General features: G+C 55.7%; 1 protein-coding gene across 2 annotated transcripts in view; it reads left to right on the top strand.

Moving 5' to 3' along the window:
• The window catches only part of ADGRD1 (adhesion G protein-coupled receptor D1), a 103,491-nt gene that overhangs the window by 40,795 nt on the left and 39,762 nt on the right, over positions 1-22,934 (top strand). For both annotated transcript variants that reach the window (XM_081037209.1, XM_081037210.1), the window contains one exon: positions 3,084-3,225. In XM_081037209.1, coding sequence (XP_080893335.1) covers positions 3,084-3,225 — 142 coding nt within the window. The remainder of the gene's footprint in view (positions 1-3,083; positions 3,226-22,934) is intronic.

Below are 22,934 nucleotides of genomic sequence, written 5' to 3'. Positions count from 1 at the left end.
ATGACATGAAACGTATATTTATGAGGTGTAGCTGACGGCTTTTGAGGGCCAAGGGGAAGGGGCATACAGGAGCGTGGTATCTGTACCACCACCCACGTCTCCCCCCTTCAAATAGGAAAGGAAAGATGTGTGCCGGTCACAGCCGTCCACTGCACATGTCATGCACTGGGACCAGGGTGGGCTGCCATTCTAGCCAGGTGCCAGCTCACTGGCTCATAAAAGGCCGGACATCAGCATTTTTGGCTTCACGGGCCATGAGGTATCTGTCACTGCTCAGGTCTGTACTGGGGGTTTGAAAGTGGCCGCAGATGGTACGTGAAGGGATGGGACTGGCTGTGTGCCAATAAAACTTTATTTGCAAACCAGGCGCCCCCCCCCCAGGCCTATAGTTTGCACACATCTGCTAGACCTGCCGCTGCGTTGGTACAGCAGTGGTGGGCGGGGGCAGGCCGAGTGTGTCCAGCTCTAGGGAAGCAGCTCGGCAGATGGGGTCCCTCTGTCCCCTCTGCCGTCCTCATTCCCAGAAGCCTCGGGACCCAACCCAGCAGGACCTGGGTCACCACGGTAACTCCCACCTCTCGCTGACACTCTGAGCCCCACAGGCACATGCCCCGCCCCCAGCCCCTGCCGCGAGCATCAGCGCCCAGCGACCCTGTGAACTCTACCAGCAGCAAATCCAGGTCCTCCGTGGTTTTCCTGAAGTCAGAACAGAATTATTTCTCAACGATGAGAACCCATTTTTCATGTGTTGACTCTTCAGCTTGGGTGACATTCTGAAGTCAGCACTTAATGCAGTGGTGTCTTGTTGTCACATGAACCTTGAAGAACCATCAGCCCAGCCGCTCACACGTGCAGTTCCTTATCTGTGGGTCCTCTCCTGTCGTGTGGGAACAGGACAGGAGAAGGGGCAGAGGCGGGGCTGACCAATAGCGTTGGGGTGCACAGTGCAGATTTGGGTGCCGGGTGCCTGGCTTCGCCTGACAGCAGGCAGCCTCTGTGGTCATGGGGACTTGGGCAGGCACCTGTTGGCATCCAGGCCTGTTCTCCCCTCAAGAAGAGGGGTGACGGTCCCGATTCTGAGGGTCACGTGAGCAGTGAGTGAGCTGATGGTTTAAATAAAGCTTGGTGCCCTTGACCACAACGTGTAAGAGCTGGGAAGATGATTGGACGCTCCCGACATTCCGCCTTTAGGATAATTTCCGAATTCCGCGCATGATTAGAAGTCAATGAGCAGCATTGCAGGAGAGTGCCCCGGCGTCCCCAGCTGCCTGCACCGCTGACTTCCTTCCATATTATGCACTATAATCTTTGTGCCTGGATGGTTTCTTCATGAGAATGAAAGGACGCGGTGGAATCATAACATCCTTTAAAGCCCCCTGGCTGGGGGTCTAAGTCAGCGTGTGAGTTTCACGCAAGACAATCGGACGTGTTGGGGTGGAAGGGGCCTTCCTTTCAGAGGCTCTAGTGGCTTCCTGGGTCTCCAATCTCGGCATCGCTGTCAGGCTCGAGGAATCAGTGCCTCTTTTGTCCTGCAGACCACACGCCCAGTGACGTTGTGTAGGGAATGCCCTCTTGTCCTCGTGAAGAAGGGCTAAGCCACCCGTTCCTTATGCATTGTTTCTGTAAACATTTCATACGTGCAGTCATCCTGCATGCTTCTCGGAGGCCAAGTCTTTTCAGGGACCTGTGTGAGGAGACCTTGTGCAGAGGTGGTTGGGGGACACGCTGTGAGGGCCCCACTGGCTGCATCCGGCGATGGAGTCCTGGAGGGCTACGTCGGACTTTGGTTATGGGGACAAAGTAGTGGAGGGAGGAAGCTGGTGACACACGGCCCCCAGACGCCTGTGGGATGTCGCAGGAGTGAATGCCCCGAGCAGCCCTCAGTCAGGCTTTGGAGGCGAGTAGGAGGCAGCCACGGTCCACGCGAGGGACAATAAAGTAGGGGACTGGGTGACCGTGTGGGGCCACTGACTCAGTCCAGTGTAGCTGTCCCACATACAAGTTCATACAGCAAACGTTTGCTGACGACCTACTACGTACCAGCAGGGCTAGGCAAGCAGCACTTGGGCAGTAGTTCAGACAGGTGACCGCCTTGGAACCATGCAGTGTGGCCCCTGTACCCCTTGAATCCTGCACCCCAGCTTCCTTGCCTGCCTCCCCTTAGTCCTGGCCCTGAAAATTGTGTCAAGCTCAGAGCTCCAATGAGATAAGAACAGTGCAGTCAGGGTTCTTCTGATAGGGCTGCAAGAGACCAAAAACCCAGCGTAACCCATTTTAAACAAAAAGGGAGCTTAGTGGCTTTTGTAAGCAGAAAGGTGCATGAGCAACTGCTTCAGGAGCAGCTTGATCCAGCTTCCAGCTGATGTCACCTGGCTCCCTCAGCACCCCCTTCCCAGTCTGCCGGTCCCCTCATGACTGTGAGACAGGACCTCACCCTTCAGGGCCAACGGGCAGCAGAGAGAAGTGACCACCTCAGAGCCAGCATTTTCCATCTGACTCTTGGCATCAACAACAGAGCACATGGGCCGCAGGTGGGGGAGGAGGTTGTCACCTGGAGGGAGAGGAAGGGGCCTCTGTCAGGGGAAAAACAAACGTACACTGGGCGGCAATGCAGCAGGTGTTGCCACACTGCTCTTTGTCACAGCCCCGTTGTCATGAGAGAGATAATAGTTCAGATAGGGTAGGTCACTTGCTCAAGGTCACACAGCACATTAAGTGGGTTGCTGAGGTTCAAACCCGTCATTTTGCCCTTTATGCTCTAACACTCCCCGAGCCCTGTCCCCTGCTTCTCCTACTAGATTACAAATGCTGTGAGGTCAGAGGTCAGGGCCTGTCTCCCTGGTGGTGTTGGCAGGTTCCGAAAGATAGAGTTCAAGCTGCAGGAGTAGAATACCAGTGGCAGGATGGGCATCAGGCCCCCCGCCCCCCAGCTGGAGCGGGAGCAGCAGGTGCTGACGGATGGGAATCGCGTTCCATCCGAGGGACCCCAGTTCAAACCCTCAGGCTTCACACACCTTCTGAACTCAGCTTCTTACTGTGTACCCCCCTTTCCACCGAGTAATGATTTTTCATTTGTTTCCTAGGATTCCCGAGGCGGCGAATTATAAGAGCTGCCCGCTGTCTGCCGCCAGCTCTCTCATCTCCCTAGAGGTCGCCCCTCCGCCCACACTCTCCCAAAACTTGTCGGGTTCCCCGCTCGTCACTGTCCATCTCAGGCACAAATTGGTGAGTTGAAGCGAGTCCCTCCTCGCTTCTGTCCTTTGGTTTGGTTTTGCACTGAGAAGTAATCGGTTGTCTGTGGGATTGTGTCGGGAACCTTCCACAGTAGGGGTGCTGGACAAAGTGGGTGTTTTCCTCTTGCGAGAGCTCTGTCTTGGGGAGTGTTTTTGAAGAACAGTGGGAAGTCCTTTGTGGGGCGTGGGGCTAGTCACACAGTTTGGACATTGGGTAAAAGGCCTCTGAGGCCACGGCGTAGCTTTCAGCGCTGTGTGTGGGTGGATGTTTCTGATTTGTAATAAGTGTCCCTTTTGGAGGAGGGGCCAACTGGCTCAGATCTTGCTCACCTCTGTGCTGGCCGTTAGCAAGATGGGGAACGTTTGCCGTTCTCTGCACACACTTCATCTTTGTCGGTAGGTGAGAATGACAAATGTGCTGGGGACACAGACGTGTCACTGTCCTTTAGAAAAGGCACAGCTTTTCCCGTGCTGAGATTTCGTCCTGAGATAATCATGTGAATTCAACACCCAGAGGTCGTGGCTTTTTTCAAGGAATTTATTAAAGAACACGACAGGTCTATGGCATTTGACAACAGACTAAAGGTGTTTCCTGCCAGGATTTCCGTTTCGTTCCATCCTGTCCCATCCCATCTCCCCCACCATTAACTGAAGACCCACTATGTGCCAGCACTGTGCGCACAGCCCCGTTACTCCATCCACATGTATGTTTACACCCCCTTCTCAAAGCGGTCGACCCGTGGGCTGCTGAATGAGGTAGCTCCTCTTACACCCTGCGCTGCTCCCCGCCCCACAACCTTCACCCCCTTTCCTGATCTCCGAGAAGCAGCTCCACCCACCCAGCTGTCCACAGTGGGCCATCGTCCGTTGGTGCTTTCCCAGGGGATCGGTGCCCCAGCAGTGGCTGCTCCCTTTCCATTGTTCACTTTACAATCTTACGGGTTTCTTACCCAGCCCTCGTCCTCCCTCCTTTCTCAGGAAAAGATGGTCGCCTCTGCTTCTCAGAGCTGACCCTCCCACATGGACCTCCCCTGCTCTCTGCACGCCCCCCACCCGGCCCTCCATCCACAGCCCCACCAAGGCGTGCTCCAGCACCCTCTCTATGAAAATCACAAACATTTAAAAAAAAGTTTTAATTGTGGTAAAATATATAGAGCAGAATTTCCCATCTCAAGCCACCTGAAGCGCACAGCTCAGGGGCATCAGGCATTCACGTTGTACAGCTGTTACCACCCTCGTCCCCATAACTCTGTCATCTTCCCTAACTGACACTGTCCCCATTAAACACTCCCCCAGCCCTGTCACCTCCACCTACGTCCTGTCTCCATGAATCTGATGAGTAGAGGGAACTCATATACATGGAATCCTATAGGGTGTGACCGGCGTATGTCACTGAGCGTAATGTCCTCAGGGTCCACTCGTGCCGTAGCCACTGTCAGAGGCTGCCTGGCAGCCGCCTGTTCTGTCGTCAGAGCCTGCGTGGAGCTCTGGCACCGAGCTGCCTCAGCCACACCGCGCGAGTGGCCTGTCCGACCGCCGTGTCATTGCTTGTGTGTTTGTCTTTGGGGACCACACTCACGGCTGGGGCAGGGGCACTTCCCCTGCTGCCCATGTGAGAATGACACCCACTCGGGCTGGCACGAAGTAGGCACATCATCGTGCTTCCGGTGTTGGGATATGTCATGTGGCACGTCAGTGACCAAGCGTGCACAGCAGCAGACAAGGTCGCCGTGAAGGACCCAGAACCAACGCCCCCCATGGAAGGGTCCCGGGGGCCGCAGAGCAGGACAGCTGGCGCAGACTGAGCGGGAAGGGGAGGGACGTGCGGCATGCGGACGTGGAAGTGCGGGGGGAGAGCACAGGCCACCCAAACGCGGGGACTTTGTGGTGTCCAAACACCGGTGAGTTCACAGGGGCACATGTGTGCCCAGGAGCTCACACACCCCATCCTCGTGCCTTTGGGCTGGTGTGAGCCCTGCGGTTTTGAGTGAGGACATTTGGTTTATTCGTCACAATCCCTCCCCTCGCCGTCTGGGCGGGGCCCTCTCCAGGGCACTTGATCTGAGGCCCTCGCACCTGGCGGCTCTCACCTGGGCAGCCCCCAGCCCTCCTAGAACGGGCCCCACATTCCAATCCCTTAGAACTCCCACCACGGCTCCCAGCAAGGCGTCAGGGGTAAACCAAGTCAGCACACGTTGTTAGGCTGTGGAGCTGACCTCTGCATTTGCTGAAGCCTGCACTCCTGGCCCTTCCCCCACGGCCTCATGACCACGGGAGTCTGGGTGCTGCAGGAGGCATGGAGTCCCTGGTTCCAGCTGCATCCCACCTCACCCCATCTACGGACACTGCGCCCTGCGTGCGGCCTGGTCCAAACTGTACTTCTAGCAAGGGCTTCATTCTGGAGTTTTCCAAAGGAGACTTTGAATGAGTCAGTGAGACAAAAGCTAAACATTTCACACGGTTAGCCAAGCCTGCAGTCTGGTGTTCCTACTCAGATAATGTCTTTTCTGATGTTCTGCACCGATTTATTTCACGCCACAAGGATCCCCACATTAAAAAAAATAATAATAGTCACGGCAGCCATAAAACTGGGTCCCAAATTACATCTCTGAATGTGTATCGCTGGCAGCTAATTCCAATTTGTGTTTAACACTGTCAACCAACATAAGTTTGTGGCTTGAATTCAGCCAGGATGGTCAGCAGTTGACAACCTCCATGCTTTTTTTTTTTTTTTTTTTTTTTTAGCTCTTTATTTGAAATGATTGTAAACTTAAAGAAAAATGCCAAAACAGGACAGAGTTCCCACACATCAAAGTACAAGGTGTGGTCAAACCATGAATGTTTAAATTTAAAATATTTATTACAGTAAAAGACACATTGCCATTAATCCCCCTCATAATACTCCCCCTCCTTTGAACACGCTTATCCCATCGTTCTTGCCACTTTCTGCAGCAGTTCTGGAAGTCCTCTTTCGTGAGTGTCTTTGGTTGTGCTGTTGTGCTGCCTCGATGTCCTGAATCAGTGTGACTTTGGGGAAGAGCCAGAAGTCTCATGGTGCCAGGTTCGGTGAATAAGGTGGAGGAGGACACACCGTAATGTTTTTATGTGACAGAAATTGCCGTACCAGAAATGATGTGTGACACGGAGCGTGGTCATGATGGAGGATGATTTACAGCACACTTTAAAACACACCTTCTCTCAACCGTAGCTCACACCCGACTGCCTGCGCCAAACAAGCTGAAACTCGTCACACACTGGTACTAAGGTTCAACGCACCACTTCCCATATTGAAGGTCCCTGCCTTTCTGCTGGATGGCACTCGGCAGCAGTATTCACTGTATTTTGTGATCACAACGGAAGTCTCCGTGTCACACATCATTTCTGGTACTGCAATTTCTGTCACATAAAAACATTACGGTGTGTCCTCATCCACTGTATTCACCGGACCTGGCACCGTGCGACTTTTGGCTTTTCCCCAAAGTCAAAATGATTCAGGACATGGAGGCAGCCACGACAGCACAACTAAGGACACTCATGAAAGAGGACTTCCAGAACTGCTGCAGAAAGTGGCCAGAACGATGGGATACGTGTGTTCCAAGTAAGGAGTATTTTGAAGAGGATTAATGGCAATGTGTCTTTTACTGTAATAAATTTTTAAACTTTGGACAGTCACTGTACTTTTTGGTCACACCGCGTACGTGATGGAACCCAGGACACTAACAGCGTTAGTCACTGATCTGTAGGTTTGGGTTTTGTTGTCACTTTTCCGGCTCGGGGCTCCTTTCTGTCCAGGCTCTCATGGGGCGTTTGGTCGTCATGTGTCCTTGGCTCCTCTGGCCTGTGATGGTCCTTCAGCTTCTCTGTCTTCACCACCTGACACTTGGGCCAGTTCTAGAATGTCCTCAGCCCGGGATCCGCTGTTTCCTCACAACTAGCTTGAGGCTGTCTGAGCGTCCGTTTCTGACAAGGATGCCTGGACGTGAAGTTGTATTACAGTGGTACCCTGGTTTTCGAACGTCTCCATTGACAAACATTTTGGTTTATGAACGCCGTAAACTGGAAGTAAATGCTTCGGTTTCCGAACACGACTCAGAAGTTGAACATGTCACGCGGCTTCCGCTGAGGGCAAGATCCTGAGCCCCCGCTGTCGGCTCTTTTCGAACATTTCAGAACTTGTGGATTACGTTCGAAAACCAAGGGGCCACTGTATTTCTTATACAATGTTGTGGCCTTTCTTCTTGTATTATATTAGGACTGACTCATTTCCTGTGGTGGCCGTAGCAAAACACCAGATTGGGGACTTAAAGCACAGACACTTACTGTCCCCCGTCCTGGAAGTGGGGAGCCTGAGATCCAGGTGTGGGCAGGGCTGGTTCCCCCTGAGGCCTCTCTGCTCAGCGTGTGGATGGCCGTGTCCTTCCTGGGTCCTCACAGGGTCACCCTGTGTGTGTCTGTGCCCTGACCTCCTCTTCTTATGAGGACCCCAGTCATATAGGATCAGGCTCCCCCAGTGACCCCATTTTACTTCAATCACCTCTTTAAAGTCCCATGGATGTGGACGGCCCTGCTGGGCTGTGTGACCTGAGTCTGGGCTGCAGGGATGTGCAGGGTGGCTTCCTGTGGTGCCAGAGGCCACAGGTCTTCAGGCCGCCAGACGAAGCAGCATCGGATGAAATGGAGTGTTCTGTGCTTCTTGGAAGCACCATTGTTTCCTTAAGGACACCCACCATTCAGCCTCCCAGGCGCGAGAAGTAGGAGAGAGAGTATTGGGAGCTGCAGGCAGGCGCTCTGTGACGTGGTCTCCCGCTGGTCCTTGACACTTGCTTGTTGCTGGAGTGCCCTGCCAGGTCCAGCGCCGTGTAACTGCCTGGGGGAGGCCCGCCTTCCCACGCACTCCCGGCTCCCGGCTGCAGCGGGCTCCTGGCTCCGCAGGCCTGGCTGCCATTGTAGGGAGCTTCTCACAAGTCTGCGTTTGAGTCTCCGTGAGTCACAAAGCTGCCAGTTTGGAAACCAGAGAAAAAGAAAGGGTGGGTTTAAATGCAACTCTGGGCTTAATGGTTGGGTGCTGTAGTTATTTTTGAAAGAGAAAGTTTCTGAGTAAAGGGGGGCGGAGGGGATGTTTATCATACCAGCAGGGACCAAAATTGAGGCCCACAGAGCCAAGCTCTCCCCAGGGCTTTGGGGTTTTCCTTTGAAGGCCGAGTTTACATTTCTGAGGATGGTTTTGGAGGCTCACTTTTCTGAGTTAAAATGATTTCTCCGATGGGAAACTTTTGTCCGACGGGAACTAGTGGGAAGGAGGCTTTGAGGCCCAAGGTTGGGGTGCCTGGTTTTCCTGGCTCAGAGTGAGGTGCGGGCTCCACAGAGCTCCACAGATCCCCCCAGGCTTGTCCTGGAGGTCCCTTAGAGGGTCCCTAGTTAAACTATTGGCCATCCCCCACCCCCCCTAGGATGGACCAAGAAAGCCCAGCAGAGCTGCTGCCCCTGTGTCTGGGACATGTGACCATTTCCACGTGCGTGGTCTGTCAGCTAATCCAGATGGTCAGGCTGCAGAGGGCGAGTGGAATGGGACGTTCATGAGCTCCGGCTCTGGGACATGCTCTGTGACAAGGCAGGGGGTCCAGCCCCTGGCTCGGGCCTGGCCCAGCACCCTCCAGAGGACTGATGGGTGTATTAAGCTTCCCCTTCTGAGCTGACAAAGTGCCTGTTTCAATGCCTTGGGGGCACGTTGCTCACAGAGTTGGCGCACATGTGTCTCGCCAGCCGAGACGCTGACTGGACGCCTGTCAGAAGTGGGCTCCACAGCGGCTCCCGGGGGACCTGAGGCCGTCCAGCGTCAGTGTCACCCCTGAACAGAATGAGTCTGACACACATGCAGGCGCGTCGTAGGGCCCAGGCTGGCCTCTGCCGTCAGCGTGTCTTTCAGGCACTGGCCTCCCGACTGAAGCAGTTCAGGTTTTTCTCACCATCGTTGTCAGTGAGATTCATCTACGTCAGGCTTCTCCACATGGAATATTGCCGGGGGCCGTCCTATGCATTTGGGGTGTGGAACAGCACCCCTGCCTGCTACCCCCTCGAGGACAGTTGTGCTCCTCCCCAGCATGACAACCAAGTACGTCCCCAGATGCTGCCAGAGCCCCCGGCGACTCATGCTGAGAATCAGGGTGTGTGTGATTGCCGTGGCGACAGCCAGGTCCCCCGTGGCTATGTAAGAGTCCAGCGAGCGAGGATAGGAAACCCCACAGCTCACTGCCCGGAATGGGGTTGTCTCCGGTTTGGGACTATGACCCACGGTCACTTCTCGATGCTTCTTAAATGATACGATTCAGCACCAGGTTTAAGAGAAGAGCCAGTGAGAGGACAGATTGCACTTTAGGGCTGAGCCCTCCTTTCAGGCACGTGGCACGTAGCTGCTGTTTCTCTAGGGTTTGTTGTGAACGAGGAAAGTTTTATTTTCTTCTTACAGTCATTCTCGGTGCAATAGAGACCAAGAGCTCTATCGCAATACGCTGTAGCCTATTGTGCAAACCATGACGCCCATGTATGGCTACTGAAAAAAATACACGTGCACACACATGCACATGCGTACACATGAACACACATGTGCACGTGTACACACTCACACGTGCATGCACGCACACACACATTTACATGTACACACTCGTGCACACACATATGCACACATGTGCCCTCACACCTACATGTAGCTCTGCAGCATGTAAATGCTGCGCCGCAGGGATAAGCCATGTTGACACCCTGATGAGCCTCCTCTGGGAGTTTCTTAGGAGACATGAGTGCTGCTCACACAGGTTCGTATCGGTGGGGTTACGCCGACCACACTGTCGTACAGCTGCCACGTCTCCATTTCCTCAGCTGTGTTCCACGCCGACAGCTAAACTGCGTGATCGTTTCCGTGACGTCATCGTATCTTCACCACCCGCCCAGGGGCACACCCTGAGTTTGTTTCATGTCTTCATTGGTATAAGCAACACTCGGCCCTTCATCGTGCTTATTGGGCCTTCTCTTTAGGACACCTCGTTACAAGGGCAAGTGCTCCGTTACAAGCCTACAGATTATTCTTCCCATTTTTAAATTTATTTTGGATGTCTCAGCCGGATCTACATTTCCTACCAAGGGAGCGAGGACTCACAGAATGGAAACATTAGAGCCAGGCGCTCCCCTTATCCAGACAAACTTCTCATTTCCCCCCGTTTTACAAGGAGGCGTGTTATTGGAGGACAACACACTTCCAGGAATGCATGCACATACGTGTGCAGGACATTTCACAAACAGCACACGCCCTGGAAATCAGCCCCCAGAACAAAGCCGCCTCCCAGCGGACCCTCTGGACCCTGCCCATGGGTCAGCGTTGGGGATGCCAGGCTGTGCTGGTTGGACACGTGCCTGCCACGCGGTGACATGTGTGTGCACTTCTGCTTGGTAGAAACCTAGGCGTTACTAGGTCACAGGGTACCAGACGCTCAGCTTCAATAGGTAACGCTAACCAGTTTTCCCACAGTGGACACAGGTCACACGCCGTCGTGTATGAGAGTTCCAATTGCCGGCACGTGGGGTCGTCTCTCGTTTCCAGCATAGCCATCCTGGTAGCGAATGGTTTCTCATTTGGGTTTTACTTGCTTTTCCCTAATGAGTAAGGAGGTGGATCACCTTTTTATAAGTTTATGGAACATTCCAATGCCCCCTTTTTTTTTTTTTTGTCTAGCCTATTCAAGTCTTTTGCCCATTTTTCTATGGGGTTGTCTAATTTCTTTTTCTCATTGATTTTTTTTTTTTTTAGGATTTCTTTAAATACTGTGTTTTGGATGTGAGCCGTTTGTCGGCTGTATGCATTGCAAATACCTTTTCTGACTAGGACTTCCCACTTGTAGCGTGTCTCCTGATGTCTGCCTTTTTCAGTTTTAATGCCGTCCCGTTCATCAAGGTCTTTCTGTGAGCATGGTGGTTTTTGTGTCCCGGGCAGGATCTCACCTAACCCAAGGTCATGAAGGTCGTCTCCTGTGCCACCTAAACACTGAGTTCTTCTCTCGTTCCCGCGTCGATCTGTGGTCCTGCTCTCAGTGTTTCTGTGTGTGCCACAAAGTAGGAGACGAGCTTTATTTAGTTTTCCCATGTGGAGGTCTAAGTTACGTCACTTGAAGAGATAAGCTACCCTCACATTGCAGTGTCACCTTCATCATAAATCAAGTGACTCTGTCATAATCAGGTCATAAATCAAGTGAACTGTTTACATGTGGCCCTGTTCCTGGACTCTGCCCTGTTCCTGTATCCGATGTGTTTATTCTTGTGCCAATCCACCGCTGTCGTAACCACGCAGCTTTCTAACAGGTCCCGAGATCTGCTCAGGTCCCCAGCTTTGTTCTTCAAGCTGCCTTGGCTGGTGTTGGTAAGATACACATTTTAAAATTGATACACATTGCAAAGCTGCCCTTCAGAAATGCTTGAGCAATTTATTTTGTCAATTGTCACCAAAGGGGCCTGATGCACTGATTTTCCATATCAAACTCTGATAGGCAAAAAGTCCCACAGCGACTGGGATTTGTATTAGCATTTCTTTGATAACTGGTGAGGCTGGACATCTTTCCCCGTGTGACCGAGCCATTTGCATTTGCATTTTTGATGTTGCTTGTTTCCTTATTGACTTCTGAGAGCCCTCAGGTTTAGCCTGATGGTTCTTGCAATCGACAGCCCTTATTTTTTATTTCAACTATTTGGTCCATGTGCAAGTTCAAGATGTTTGGACCCTCTGTTTTCTCTGGAAGAAGGGTGTGTCGCTTCCTATCGCTGCTGTAACAACTTCCTGCTCGCGGCGTGGCTTAGAGCACCATGGCTGTTACCTTACAGCTGCGGAGAGCAGACCTCCCACCTCAGCCTCCTCCCGGCAAAATCAGGACGTCAGTAGGTCTGCACTCCTTCTGCCACCTCTAGAGGAGACTCTGTCCCCTGCCTTTGTCACTGCCAGAGACACTGGCATTCCCTGGCTCGTGCCCTCTTCTGTCTATAGAGCCAGCGGCATTTTCAAATGTCTGTCCTGGTGACCTGTGCTTCCATCTCCCGGCACCTCCTCTGGCTCTGAGCCTCCTCCCTCCCTCTTACATGGACCCTGGTACTGACACTGGCCCTATGGGTCATCCAGGATGACCTCCCCATCACAAGGTCTTTGATCTAATCGCATCTGCAAAGCCCCTTGGGCCAGTGAAGTGACATTCACAGGTTCTGGGGACTAGGATGTGGGTATTGTGGGGCCCCCTCTGTCTCCACTGGGGAGCTGCAGCGAGCCCCTCCCTTTCAGGGGTGCTGAGACCCTCGGGGAAGCAGCCAGCCGCCCCTGCAGGGAGCACAGACCCCTAAGTCCTGAGACTCGCTGTATCCACACCTGTGATTTCTCTGTGGTTGGTGTGAGGGATGCAGAGGAACCTAAATGTTTGTCACAGTTTTCGTCCTCCCACAGAGGGCAGAGCCCGATGGGAAGTCTGCTCAGGGCTCTGTCAGGGCCGGGGCGTGGGGTGTCCTGCATGCCGAGGGCGGGCGCTCTGCCCTGGCCGTGCGGCCATGCGTGGGTGTGGCCCACTCAGCGTGTAAGCCCCGCAGTGGGTCACAGTTACTCTGAACAGGCACACAGTGGCCACGCTGATGCCCTGGGAGTGAGGCCTGCGGCCCCACAGCCAGGCTGGGTGGCCGGGTAACCTGCTTCCTACACGGCCTGTCGTCTGTGTGCCGCCTTTTCCTGGGAGGAACCTGCTGAGGTCCGGGGTCTGGTTTGTGTCTTTGCAGCCCTGCCAGCTCCCTCCCTGCATGGCGTGGGGCGGGGGTGGGGGGCTGAAGCCTCTGACAGCCAAGCCAGCTCTGGCCAGGGAGGCCCCAGCCCAGCCCAGCCCAAACTCTGACCCTCATCTTATTCCTTTTATGCTGAATTTCCACCAGGACTGAGGCCAGGGGTCCTGCAGCTGGGTTTGTGGCTTTAGGATTGATGGGGACTGTGGGACATGCCCAGAGTGTGGCGAGCTTTTGACCTGTAATTGAGATGACCATTCCACAACTTGATGCATAACTGTCCCAAGGCACTTACGCTTATTAGAGAAAGAACTGAGACTGTCAGCAGCCAGTTCATTTGCTAGGAGTCCATTTGTGTGGTCACTCTCCTCCCCAATTAAATAAAAATGTCATTAGTGCTGTTTCCCGAGGCTCCTGCTGAGGCCGTGCTGGGTGAGACCAAGGTGATGCCATCAGCCTGTGTTTCTCTCGGCCGCAAAGAAGCAGGGCCCACGATGCCATGGTTTCCTGCTTTGTGCGGGTGGGGCGCTCCGATGGGTCCCCCGCAGCCACGTCCAGGAAGCGTCCAGGCAGGGCTGGCAGCCCCAAGTGGCAGGGTGCTCAGACCTTGGCATGGCAGGGTGTGGACCAGACAGGTGAGGGGTGGGTCCCTGCAAGGCGGCCAGCTCCTCTCTGCCCCGAGAGGGACCGAGGATGGGAGGTGGGGGTCAGCTCAGCCCCTACCACGGTAAGCTCGCTTTCCAGGAGGATGGACGTCCCCTCCATTTCTCCTTGGTCCCCCGTGAGCAGCAGCAGCTCACAGCCACCAAGCACATCCCCTGGAGGACTGTCCAGCCGAGAGCACATTCTCTTTCCTCCCCTGACAAAGTGGGGGCCCTTGTATCACATTCAGCCTCCCATGACCTGGGCTGGTTCAAAATCAGGGAATATTGACTTAGCATCTTAATCCCTAGTTTCTGTCCATGCAGGTCCGGCTGCGTGTCAGGGAGAGGTGGCTGTGCCCTGGGTCCCGTGCCCCCTGGGTGGGGCCATTGCACCTGACCGTCATGCAGACACCTGGGTTATAACCTCTGACAGGGGCGTGGCTGTGTCTCAGGGATTCCCCGCGCGTGTCCTGGGTGAATGTTCCTGGTGCTGTCACCAGGACGGGGAGCAGGTGCTGCTGCTGGGGGCTGAGTCTGAGAATTAGGCCTTGGGGAGCCCCGAAGATGAAGTGAGGAGCCTTCCGTTGTTGTTCACGGCCCGGCGTTTGCGGGGAGCTTGGTGCAGATGCTGCAGGTTGGGTGTTCAGGGGTGGACATTGGCAGCAGGAGGCCCAGGACCGCAGGGAGCTGGCTCTGGGCGCGGAGACGCCGGCTGCGGTGGCCGGAAACAGCAGCGCGCCGGCTGCGATGAAGGCCCACGGACACGGCGGCCAGAGTTCCAGCCTCGCACTGTTTGCTCTGCACTGGCCGTGGCCTCTCTCCTCCCACCCACGCCTGCAGGAAGGGGTGTGACCGCGGGGCCGCTCTGTTTCCTGGGCAGGAAGCCTGGGGCTGTGGGGTGCCAGTGGCACGGACTCAGCATCAAAGCCGTGAGAAAGCAAACACTCCGGTCACATCTGGAGAAGCGTGTGTGAGGATCCTCGAGACTCATGAAAAAACCTGAGGTCCTGACCGTGGTCCTTGAAGGACAGCAGGGGCTCAGGCTGGACACGGCCCGAGGCTCCAAAGTGGACACCTCCATGCGCCTGTCAGCTGGACGGGGAGGGGGCAGCCTGCAGCCCTGCCAGCCGCCCTCAGCTCCAGGAAGGGCCAAAGGGCAGTGTCCGTCCTCCCCCAGGTGAGGGTCAGACAATGGATGGCACGAGGCCCCCAGTCCTGCTCGTCCTTGACCACCTCCTCTCCTTCCCTGTGGCTCAGGCGGGCCGGACACAGAGAGGCTGCCCCTCACCGTCCCGTGAACCTGGGTGCTGGGTCATCTCTCCCTCAGGGCCCCTGGGCATCCTGACCCCAAAATGAGAGCTCGGGGTACAGTCTGGGCGAGGAAGCCCTGGGTGGGAGGTGAGGCCTGAGTGGAGGGCAGGGAATGCACGTTCCCCTCAGTGCTGCCCTCCTGCCTCAGAGACACTTAGGAAGTTTTTGGGAAAGGAGGGAAGGGCGGGGGGAGGGAGGGAGGAAGGAAGGAAGGAAGGAAGGAAGGAAGGAAGGAAGGAAGGAAGGAAGGAAGGAAGGAAGGAAGGAAGGAAGGAGAGGGAAGGTGGGAGGGAGAGAGGACAGAAGGAAATACATGTGGGTCAAAGGGAAACCCACGTGGGTTAGGACTCCGTATGTTCTCCATTTGAAAAGCAACTTGACGACTGACCTCTTTGCAAAGTGGACAGGACCTGTTTTTACAGGAAACACCGCCCTGTATCAGTGTTCCCAGTGGATGTGGCCACACTTGGCGCTGTCTCCGGGGGGGGGGGGGGGACGGGGAAAGGCTTTCTGATTACAGGGGCGGGGAAGGCTGGCAGAAGCACCGGGGAGGCTTTGGGTGAACAGCACGTGCTGCCAGGGCCACATTCTCATGCAATTTCTGCGGCACAAACGCTGGGCACCTGCGTTTCTCCTCAGGGTTTCTCAAGCAGCACTGGAGCCAGACCTGGACAATGGCGGCTTTCGGCCAGACTGGTAATTTGATTTACTGGCAGCCATAAAAGCTGGTTCAGTTCACACAGTGCAGACTTGGGGCCCGTTTGGGAAAACGCAGAGGCGGGGCTGGGCAGCCACATTCCTTGCTGATAACGGCTGTCTGCCGCCACCAAGCAGGGGCCTCTCCTTGGATGGCCTGCTCAGCTCCAGGGGCCCATCCTGCACACCCCACGGCCCTGCCTGGCCCCCGGGAAGGCGGGTTTCTTATTCCCGTTTCCGAGGAGTCTCCAGTGCTCTCATGAGTTAACTCAAAGCCGCGTGAAGGGCAGAGTTGGGGGGCTGGGGGAACAGGCCTGGGGAGGATGGCGCAGCGCCCACATCGGGCGTCAGCAGGGTGCATTTACACAAGCCACTTCCCCTTTGTTCTCCTTCGTGTCCCCCACGCCCAGCCCTGGGAAGGAGCTGGTCTCACGCCCTTCAGGCAGACGACCAAAGGGGTTTGGGGCTTCGGTGGCTCCAGTGCTGGGAACGTGCCTCTGCTTGTGCAGTGTCGGCCGTGGTGCCCCACCCACCATGCAAATGTGACGCATGGTTACCTGCAGGACAGAAGCCACGTGGGAGGGTGCTGTCCACCTGTTGGTGAGGGCGGCATCCCACGCTCAGTGATGGGATGATCGGACACCGGACACTGGACAGATGACATCAAAGTCGGTTTGTTAGTCACAACTTGCACAGTCCGGGGAGGGGACAGGCTCACCACGGGGCCACGTGGGGCTGCACTCAGGAGCAGAGTGCACACCCGGGGCCGTGGGCGACCAGCTTATAGTGACAAGTGGGTGGTGGTGACCCTGCTCCATGGGAGCATGTGACGGCTTGTTTGAGTGACAGCAGAGACCCCACAGCCCCGGGTGTCACCACTTCTATTCTCATGTGACACTCGTTTTAGGTGATTCCCGCCCATCTCTGGGACACTGCACGGGGGACACTGGATGATGGGGCGTTCCAGGGACCCTCTGTCCCCTTATGTGCCCCCTGCTGCCTCTGGGACACAGGCTCCCATGACTGGCTCTCCAGTGGCCCTGACGGGGTGGCTGCTGATGGGGCCTCTGTGTGAGGCATGGGGACACAGCACCACGAGTCAGACCACAAAACGTGTCCCTCGCGGGTCAGGGCGGGGCTGCTCATATGAGGCTGCCACCTTCAGGCAGAAGTGAGTCAGCGGCCGCAGGACACCCCACATCCAGGTTCTCGGGGAGCAGTGGTGACCCCATAAACGCCCCAGCTCGGTGCTTCGTGGGACAAGAGGGAGGGCATTTCGCTTCATGTGAAACCATGTTGTTGCCTTGTCACCGACTCCCAGGTGACAGCAGCCTAACACTGGCCTGAGGTGAATAACACCAAACCTTGCAGGGCAGCCCCAGGCAAGCCCTTCCCAGGATTGGGACCCTGTCCCCCAAGTCTGATGGCACTGCCCTTGTCACCTGTATGTCACACATCACGGGGGGCATGGGGGCTGCAGGGCCTGTCAGCTCCCCTGCGGGAGGGTCCTGGGACCCCACAGGTGTGTCCGTCGACACCCCACCAGTCAGAACCGAGTCACAAGGCAACGCCCAGCTTCAAGGGCAGGAAGCATGGCTCAGTCAGGGGCCTTGGCCTGCAGACCACGGAGAGCAGGTGTCCGGTGTCCCAGGCCGGTGCTGTCCACACCCGGGCACATGGAGCTAGAGTGTCCTGTTTGCTGAGTGGAGCTTGTGGACACGGCTACAACCAGACCAGCAGCCTTCCTGACACCATGAATGGGGCGTGGATGGAGTGTGAGTGGGGACCCCGGTCATCTCTGAGTCCCTGTCCCAGGGACAGCGTGCCCTTCAGCTCTTCCTGCAGCTGCGGGAAGGCACGCTGAAAATGGCCGTCATACTCCGGCTCCGAGCAGCTGCTGCCGGTGACACTGCCGGATGGGCAGACGGCGCCCCTTCCCGGGTCTGAGCCCAGAGTCCTGGGATGGTGCTCCGTGCAATTGCAGGGTGGAGGCGAGTCCAGATTAGTAATTACTCCCTGGTGATGACAGGGTGTTGACCCCGTAACTTTTTATAGTTCACATGAAAGACGCCTGTCCTCTGAGAACCCGGCCGCGTTTGTGGCTGGGAGGGTCGTTTTCAGATCAGGGAACACGCCCACATTCAGGGGCCGGGGTCTGTGTTTGGGGAGGGGCCACGGGGCCTGCATTCTGGCTGGCCCTGTGACATCATCGTGAAGCCCCAAGTGTATACACCGGGGGCTCTGGCTGGGTGTGACAGCAGGACATGCTACAGGCTGTCCTAGGGTGAGCCTGGTGCCCGGCTTTTAGGAACGGGTTTTGTTGGATGGCGGCCAGCATGGCCACACCCTTCCCAGGGGTGAGTGATGAGCCGGAAACCCCCCCGAGGCACGGTCTCTGGGGGCCGTGGGGCCGTGGGAGGGAAAACAGCAGGTCTGACCGAGCACCTGGAGCTGGAGAAGTCAGGACTGTTTGCAGCTTACACGTGTCACCCCGGGTGGTCCAGGGCATCTTCTCTTCTCTGCTTGGGCTTGGTCCCTGGGGGACGGGGCAGAAATGCCTTGTGACCCAGCGTCGTGGTCACCGTGCAGTCTTGGTCAGATGTGCCGCCTAAGTGGGAGGTCTCGCTGGGCGGCCCTCTGTTCTGGACTCACTCAAGGTGAAGTGGGACTTGTATTTTTCTAGCCCCAATTCCCAGAGAACGTGACCTATTTGTGATGGTCACTGCGTCTGGTCAGCCGGGTGTGAGGGTGGTAGCGCCCTCTTGCTGAGGTCCACACCATGGAGGTGGGTTTGCTGACAAGCCCCAAGGAGAGCAGCGTTCCTCACGGCCTTTGATTGAGAGCAGCAGTCGCCAAGGCACACTTCATTACATTTTTTCCCTATCATTTGACTTGAAACAGAACTTGAGTATTTGCATTTCAATGGTAAATTTCCATCAAAATCCTCTGCTTAAGCAAATTGGGGGATTTGTGTAACAACGTATGATTTTCTGGAGGATGAGAGCTCTCAGCACAGCCACCGCAGTGGGTATCTGATTTCCTAGAGCCTGCTCAGCGTTCCTCAGCCAAAAGATAACTGTTGAAAGGAAGAGGGGCTGCTCTTCCAGGGTGGCTGAGATGACAGACTGAGACGTGCTTGTCTCCCCCACCTTTGTTCCTTAAGTGGTTTGTGCTGGGTCTGCTCCTCCTCACGCCACAGAAATCTGGGTCACAAGCCAATGAACCCCGATCCGAGTTTCCAACCCCTCCTGGGGTCTGTCTCTGTGGGAGACCCTCTGTAGCCCAGGGAAGGCCAGCTGTCGGGACCGGAGGGGCTGCAGGAGCAGAGCTGGGGGCGCTGCCCCCACCGCAGGTGACAGGCTGTGCATGGACGGTGGACACTGGGTGCTGTCTCTGGCGTGAAGCTCGCTGTCATATGTCTCGGGCAGCATGGAGCCCTCGTTACAGCCCAGACTAGGAGCCAGACGGGACCCGGTGTCAGAGCGACAAGCAGGGCTGCAGCGGGACGGGGCCAGTCCTGGGTGGCTCTCTCAGCTCCAGGCTCCAAAGCCCCCGGTCATCCCTGCCACATGCTGGTTTTCCACCATGTCACGTCCGTCCTTTCTCTGGCCGCCTCTCATGGGCTCCGCATTGGCCCTCGCGGCACAGAGCCCGCACGTCCCCCATGCCGCGCTCTCTGCCCCACGTTTGCGCCTTCCTCATCATCACATTCATGCCTTTCTGTGCAGAGTGTGGTGCTGTCCTACTGTGGAGCCTCCTGTTTGTTTGAGGTGCCCTGCCAGCTCAGGGAAGGGGCGTCTTTAAGCGAAAGCTGCACAGAGGCGGGCAGTACAGTGGCGTGGGAGGAGAATGGCGGGCGGCCGAAGAGATGGCAGCGGCCGTGGGGGTCCCACCTAAGAAATCGTCTTGTACCTGCAAGGGCAGGACACCGTCCCCCTCACGCGTTCTCCTGCCTGTTTAGTTGCGTGGCTCCCATGAGATCTGGAATTCTGCCCACTGAAATGTAAGCCCTGTGGGCAGAGAGGGAGAGCTGGTGGGGCAGCGCCTCCCCGGGGGTGTGAATCAGGTTGCCAGCTTTGTCTCCATGAAGCAGATCCATTCAGCGTTCCTGACAGCCTCCAGCCCTGATCGGTCACCCCCCTTCCCGTCCCCGAGTGGCAGTGCTGTCACAGTGGTTGCCTCATTCAATAGAGTCAAATAATGTCTTTGATGTGTGTTCATTTCCAATCTGTGTGAGAGTGACGATTTCACCCTTCTCAAAAGTTGTCTTTTTAGTATGTGGGAGACAATTTCGGGGAAAAGGCTTTATGTGTTTTCTGTTGTCTTAAGAAAAGGATTTTTTTTTTTTTTTTTTTTTTTGCATGTGGGTGTTTGAGGCCTAGAGAAATTTGGGCTGAACTATTTTACGTAGGAACTTTAAAAAGAGAGTAGCAAACAGTGGGAAATGGGAAACAAAGGTCGTTGACCGAAATGTGTACCCCAGCACGCACTGGTCAGAGTCCCAGGTTCACCTTGCCCAGCTCTCCTTAGACGGCTCTAGAATGCCTACTGTGCGCTTCTAAACTCCTCCTTTCCTCTCTGGGTAGACTGGTCATCGTTCATGGGGCGTGATGTACAAGAGGGTTTGAGATCACCAACGTGGTGTGTTACTAACACCAGAGGTTGGTCCGTAAACAGCCCAGACGTTTATAACCTTAGAAAGCCATCCCAGCAGAGAAATAAAGGTATCCCGTTCCCTGGGCCATTCTGATGCGGCCCCTGGGGCACGGCCTGCCCATCATCAGAATGTCCTGTCTGCCAGCCCTCCAGCTGCCATAGCCACACTGAGCGATCTGCTCTGTCTCCTGTGCAGTGAAAAACCGTGTTTTCTCCTCCCGTCTGTGGACAATTGTGGGGACAGAGTCCCTGAGAGCAGTTTCCAGGCTCTCGGCCTCACTTGGAAAGGTGCTGACTCAGGTAGTAAATGGCCATCAGCCATCAGCTGTGGCTAGTTGGCCGTCAGCTGTAACCAGTGAGCTAATTAGCCACTGATATAACTGCTGTGGCTACGCTAGCAGAAAAATGGGGGCTAGCAAGAAGATGGGGGCTGAGCTAGCAAGAGCGGATTACAGCTAGCAAGTCGGTCGGTTGGCAGGCAGGAAAGCGGACAGCAGGTCACAGGTCATGTGGTTCCAGCCTCCAGTGAGACTGTAGTGGTATGACTCCCCTACCTATGGCTCCGTGGGTGTTCCTTTTTGTCCTAGCCACATCCTGTGTTCTTATGTGGGGAGCGGGACCAGAGACCCCCGCAGGCCGCCCTGCATGACAAATGGTGCAGCGAGTGGGGTGTCCCGCCCGACACTGATACACACAGAGGCAGCGTTCACTGTCCTTAAAAACACTGTTTTTACAGTTACAGCCGAGGTTATACTTTAGTTTATAATCCAGGAAGGTTTTCTGGCTGGAGGAAAAATTTCCCACCTGCGGCATCGGAAATGAGACCCGATTCGGATGCCTGGCTGGGACCCACTGCCCATCCTTCCATAAGGACCATCCTCGTAGGGCCAGGCCCAGCCACGCGGGGTCCAGCCAGACGGAGAGGCTGGGGAGTCACGGTGTTTTACATTTAGCTTCTTTTGCCCCTTCTTATACCTCAGGACAGATAATATTAAAATGAACTTTGTGGAGCACCTTTGAAAAATTCAAAGCAGGTGTCTAGGGAAACGCAATTTATAATGTGAGTAGTCCCCAAGCCTGAGACATCTGGGAAGAAAGATAATCCAAGAGGAGCCTGGGAGGCAAAGCCCAGCCGCTGGGCTATGGGCAGCGCTCCATGAATAATCACCTCCCTGGTTCTGGGCCCGGCCACAGGGACGCCTCAGGGCGAGAAGCAGACACACACTGGCGTGCAAATGGGGGGCGAGAGGAGCAGCCGGGGCCAGAAGCGGGGCCACGGACGTCCAGGTCTGGGGTGGGCCGGCTGGGGCTGGGGTGTCTGGGACTCGCACGTGGGACAGTCCCCAAAGGGTTGAGATTTGAGGCACTGAGGAGCTGGGCGACGTCTTGTTTGTGATGATTAGAGCGACAGCCTGTCACCTGTGCTCCCCTTGGCTGAGTCCACGTTCCTGTGAAGAGCTCAGCTAGTCCAGTGTTAAGATGCTCCTCAGCCACAGCTGCCTGGCGCTGGGGTCTCTTCCTTGGGGGGTTCTGGGGACACCTGGTGTCTCTGGTCAACTTGTGGGGGGACACAGGGTGAGAGGTGAGGTGCGGTCAAAGGTTAGAAACCTGAGGCCAGGACAGCTGCCTGGATTCTACTTGATCCAAACTGGAAGCACGTCTGTGTAGCAACCCCAGATTCACGAGAAAGCCAGAAATAAATAAAACTCCTAAAATTACAGGCCAGAAACACATAAAACTCCTAAACCTGTGGCTCGACACGCGTTGACTCCCAGCCCCCCAGTCCTCGAACACCCCCGCCTCCTCCGTCGGGTAAGCTTTGCGTCTTCAAGCTCTGAGCCCTGCGTCAGTCAACTCCTCTGAGTCCCCATCTCTCGGTCACAGCTGGAAACACCACACGCAGAGCGGGGAGCGGCCGGGTCTGGCCCCTGGTAGCAATTTTTCCACAGAGAAAGTCCCTGCCAGGGGCTGCTAGGCATACGGACAATTTGAAAACACTCCGTTCAATTTTGAGGCAGGCTGTTCTAATTCCAGATCCCCAGGTAACTTCACAGGCTTTTTGTCTTTGTTTTTTGCTTGGAGCACAGAAGCCATTTCTTCTGTGCATGTTCCCTCACCTGCCCCAGGTGGACACGTGACTACAAACTACTGAGTCAGGAGTCTGCGGGCACCGTCCTTCACCCCAGGCTCCTGGGGTCACTGACGAGGGTCCTCATCCCGCGGGGGGGGGTCCCCAGAATCCCACGCTGACAGTGAAGGCGGAAACTTGGGTTCTGGGGCCTCTGGACCAGGTGGAGACATCCCGGCCATCAGACACTCTTCAGTGACGAGCCTGTATGGTCGGGGGCCAACCCCCCAACCCCCGGAAGTCTTCACTGCAGAACCAAGAGGTCCTTCAGGGGGAATGTGGCTTTCCTGCCACCCTGATGAGTACACCCCCATTTCCTGGTCCCTGGCCCCCCGGTGACTAATGGGAGGGTCCACATCTGTCCCCCAGTCTGATGGACCCCGACACCGCCCAGTTCCTCCAGGAAAGTGGGTGACACGCTGACTCACCGCCCCCCCTCTGGCCGCACCACACCCCTATGTTAACACCCCCGTC

Source organism: Rhinolophus hipposideros, assembly GCF_964194185.1.
Source record: "Rhinolophus hipposideros genome assembly, chromosome: 24".
NCBI classification, from domain to species: Eukaryota; Metazoa; Chordata; class Mammalia; order Chiroptera; family Rhinolophidae; genus Rhinolophus; species Rhinolophus hipposideros.
Note: the sequence above shows the minus strand (reverse complement) of the source record. Positions and strands in the feature narration are given on the sequence as shown.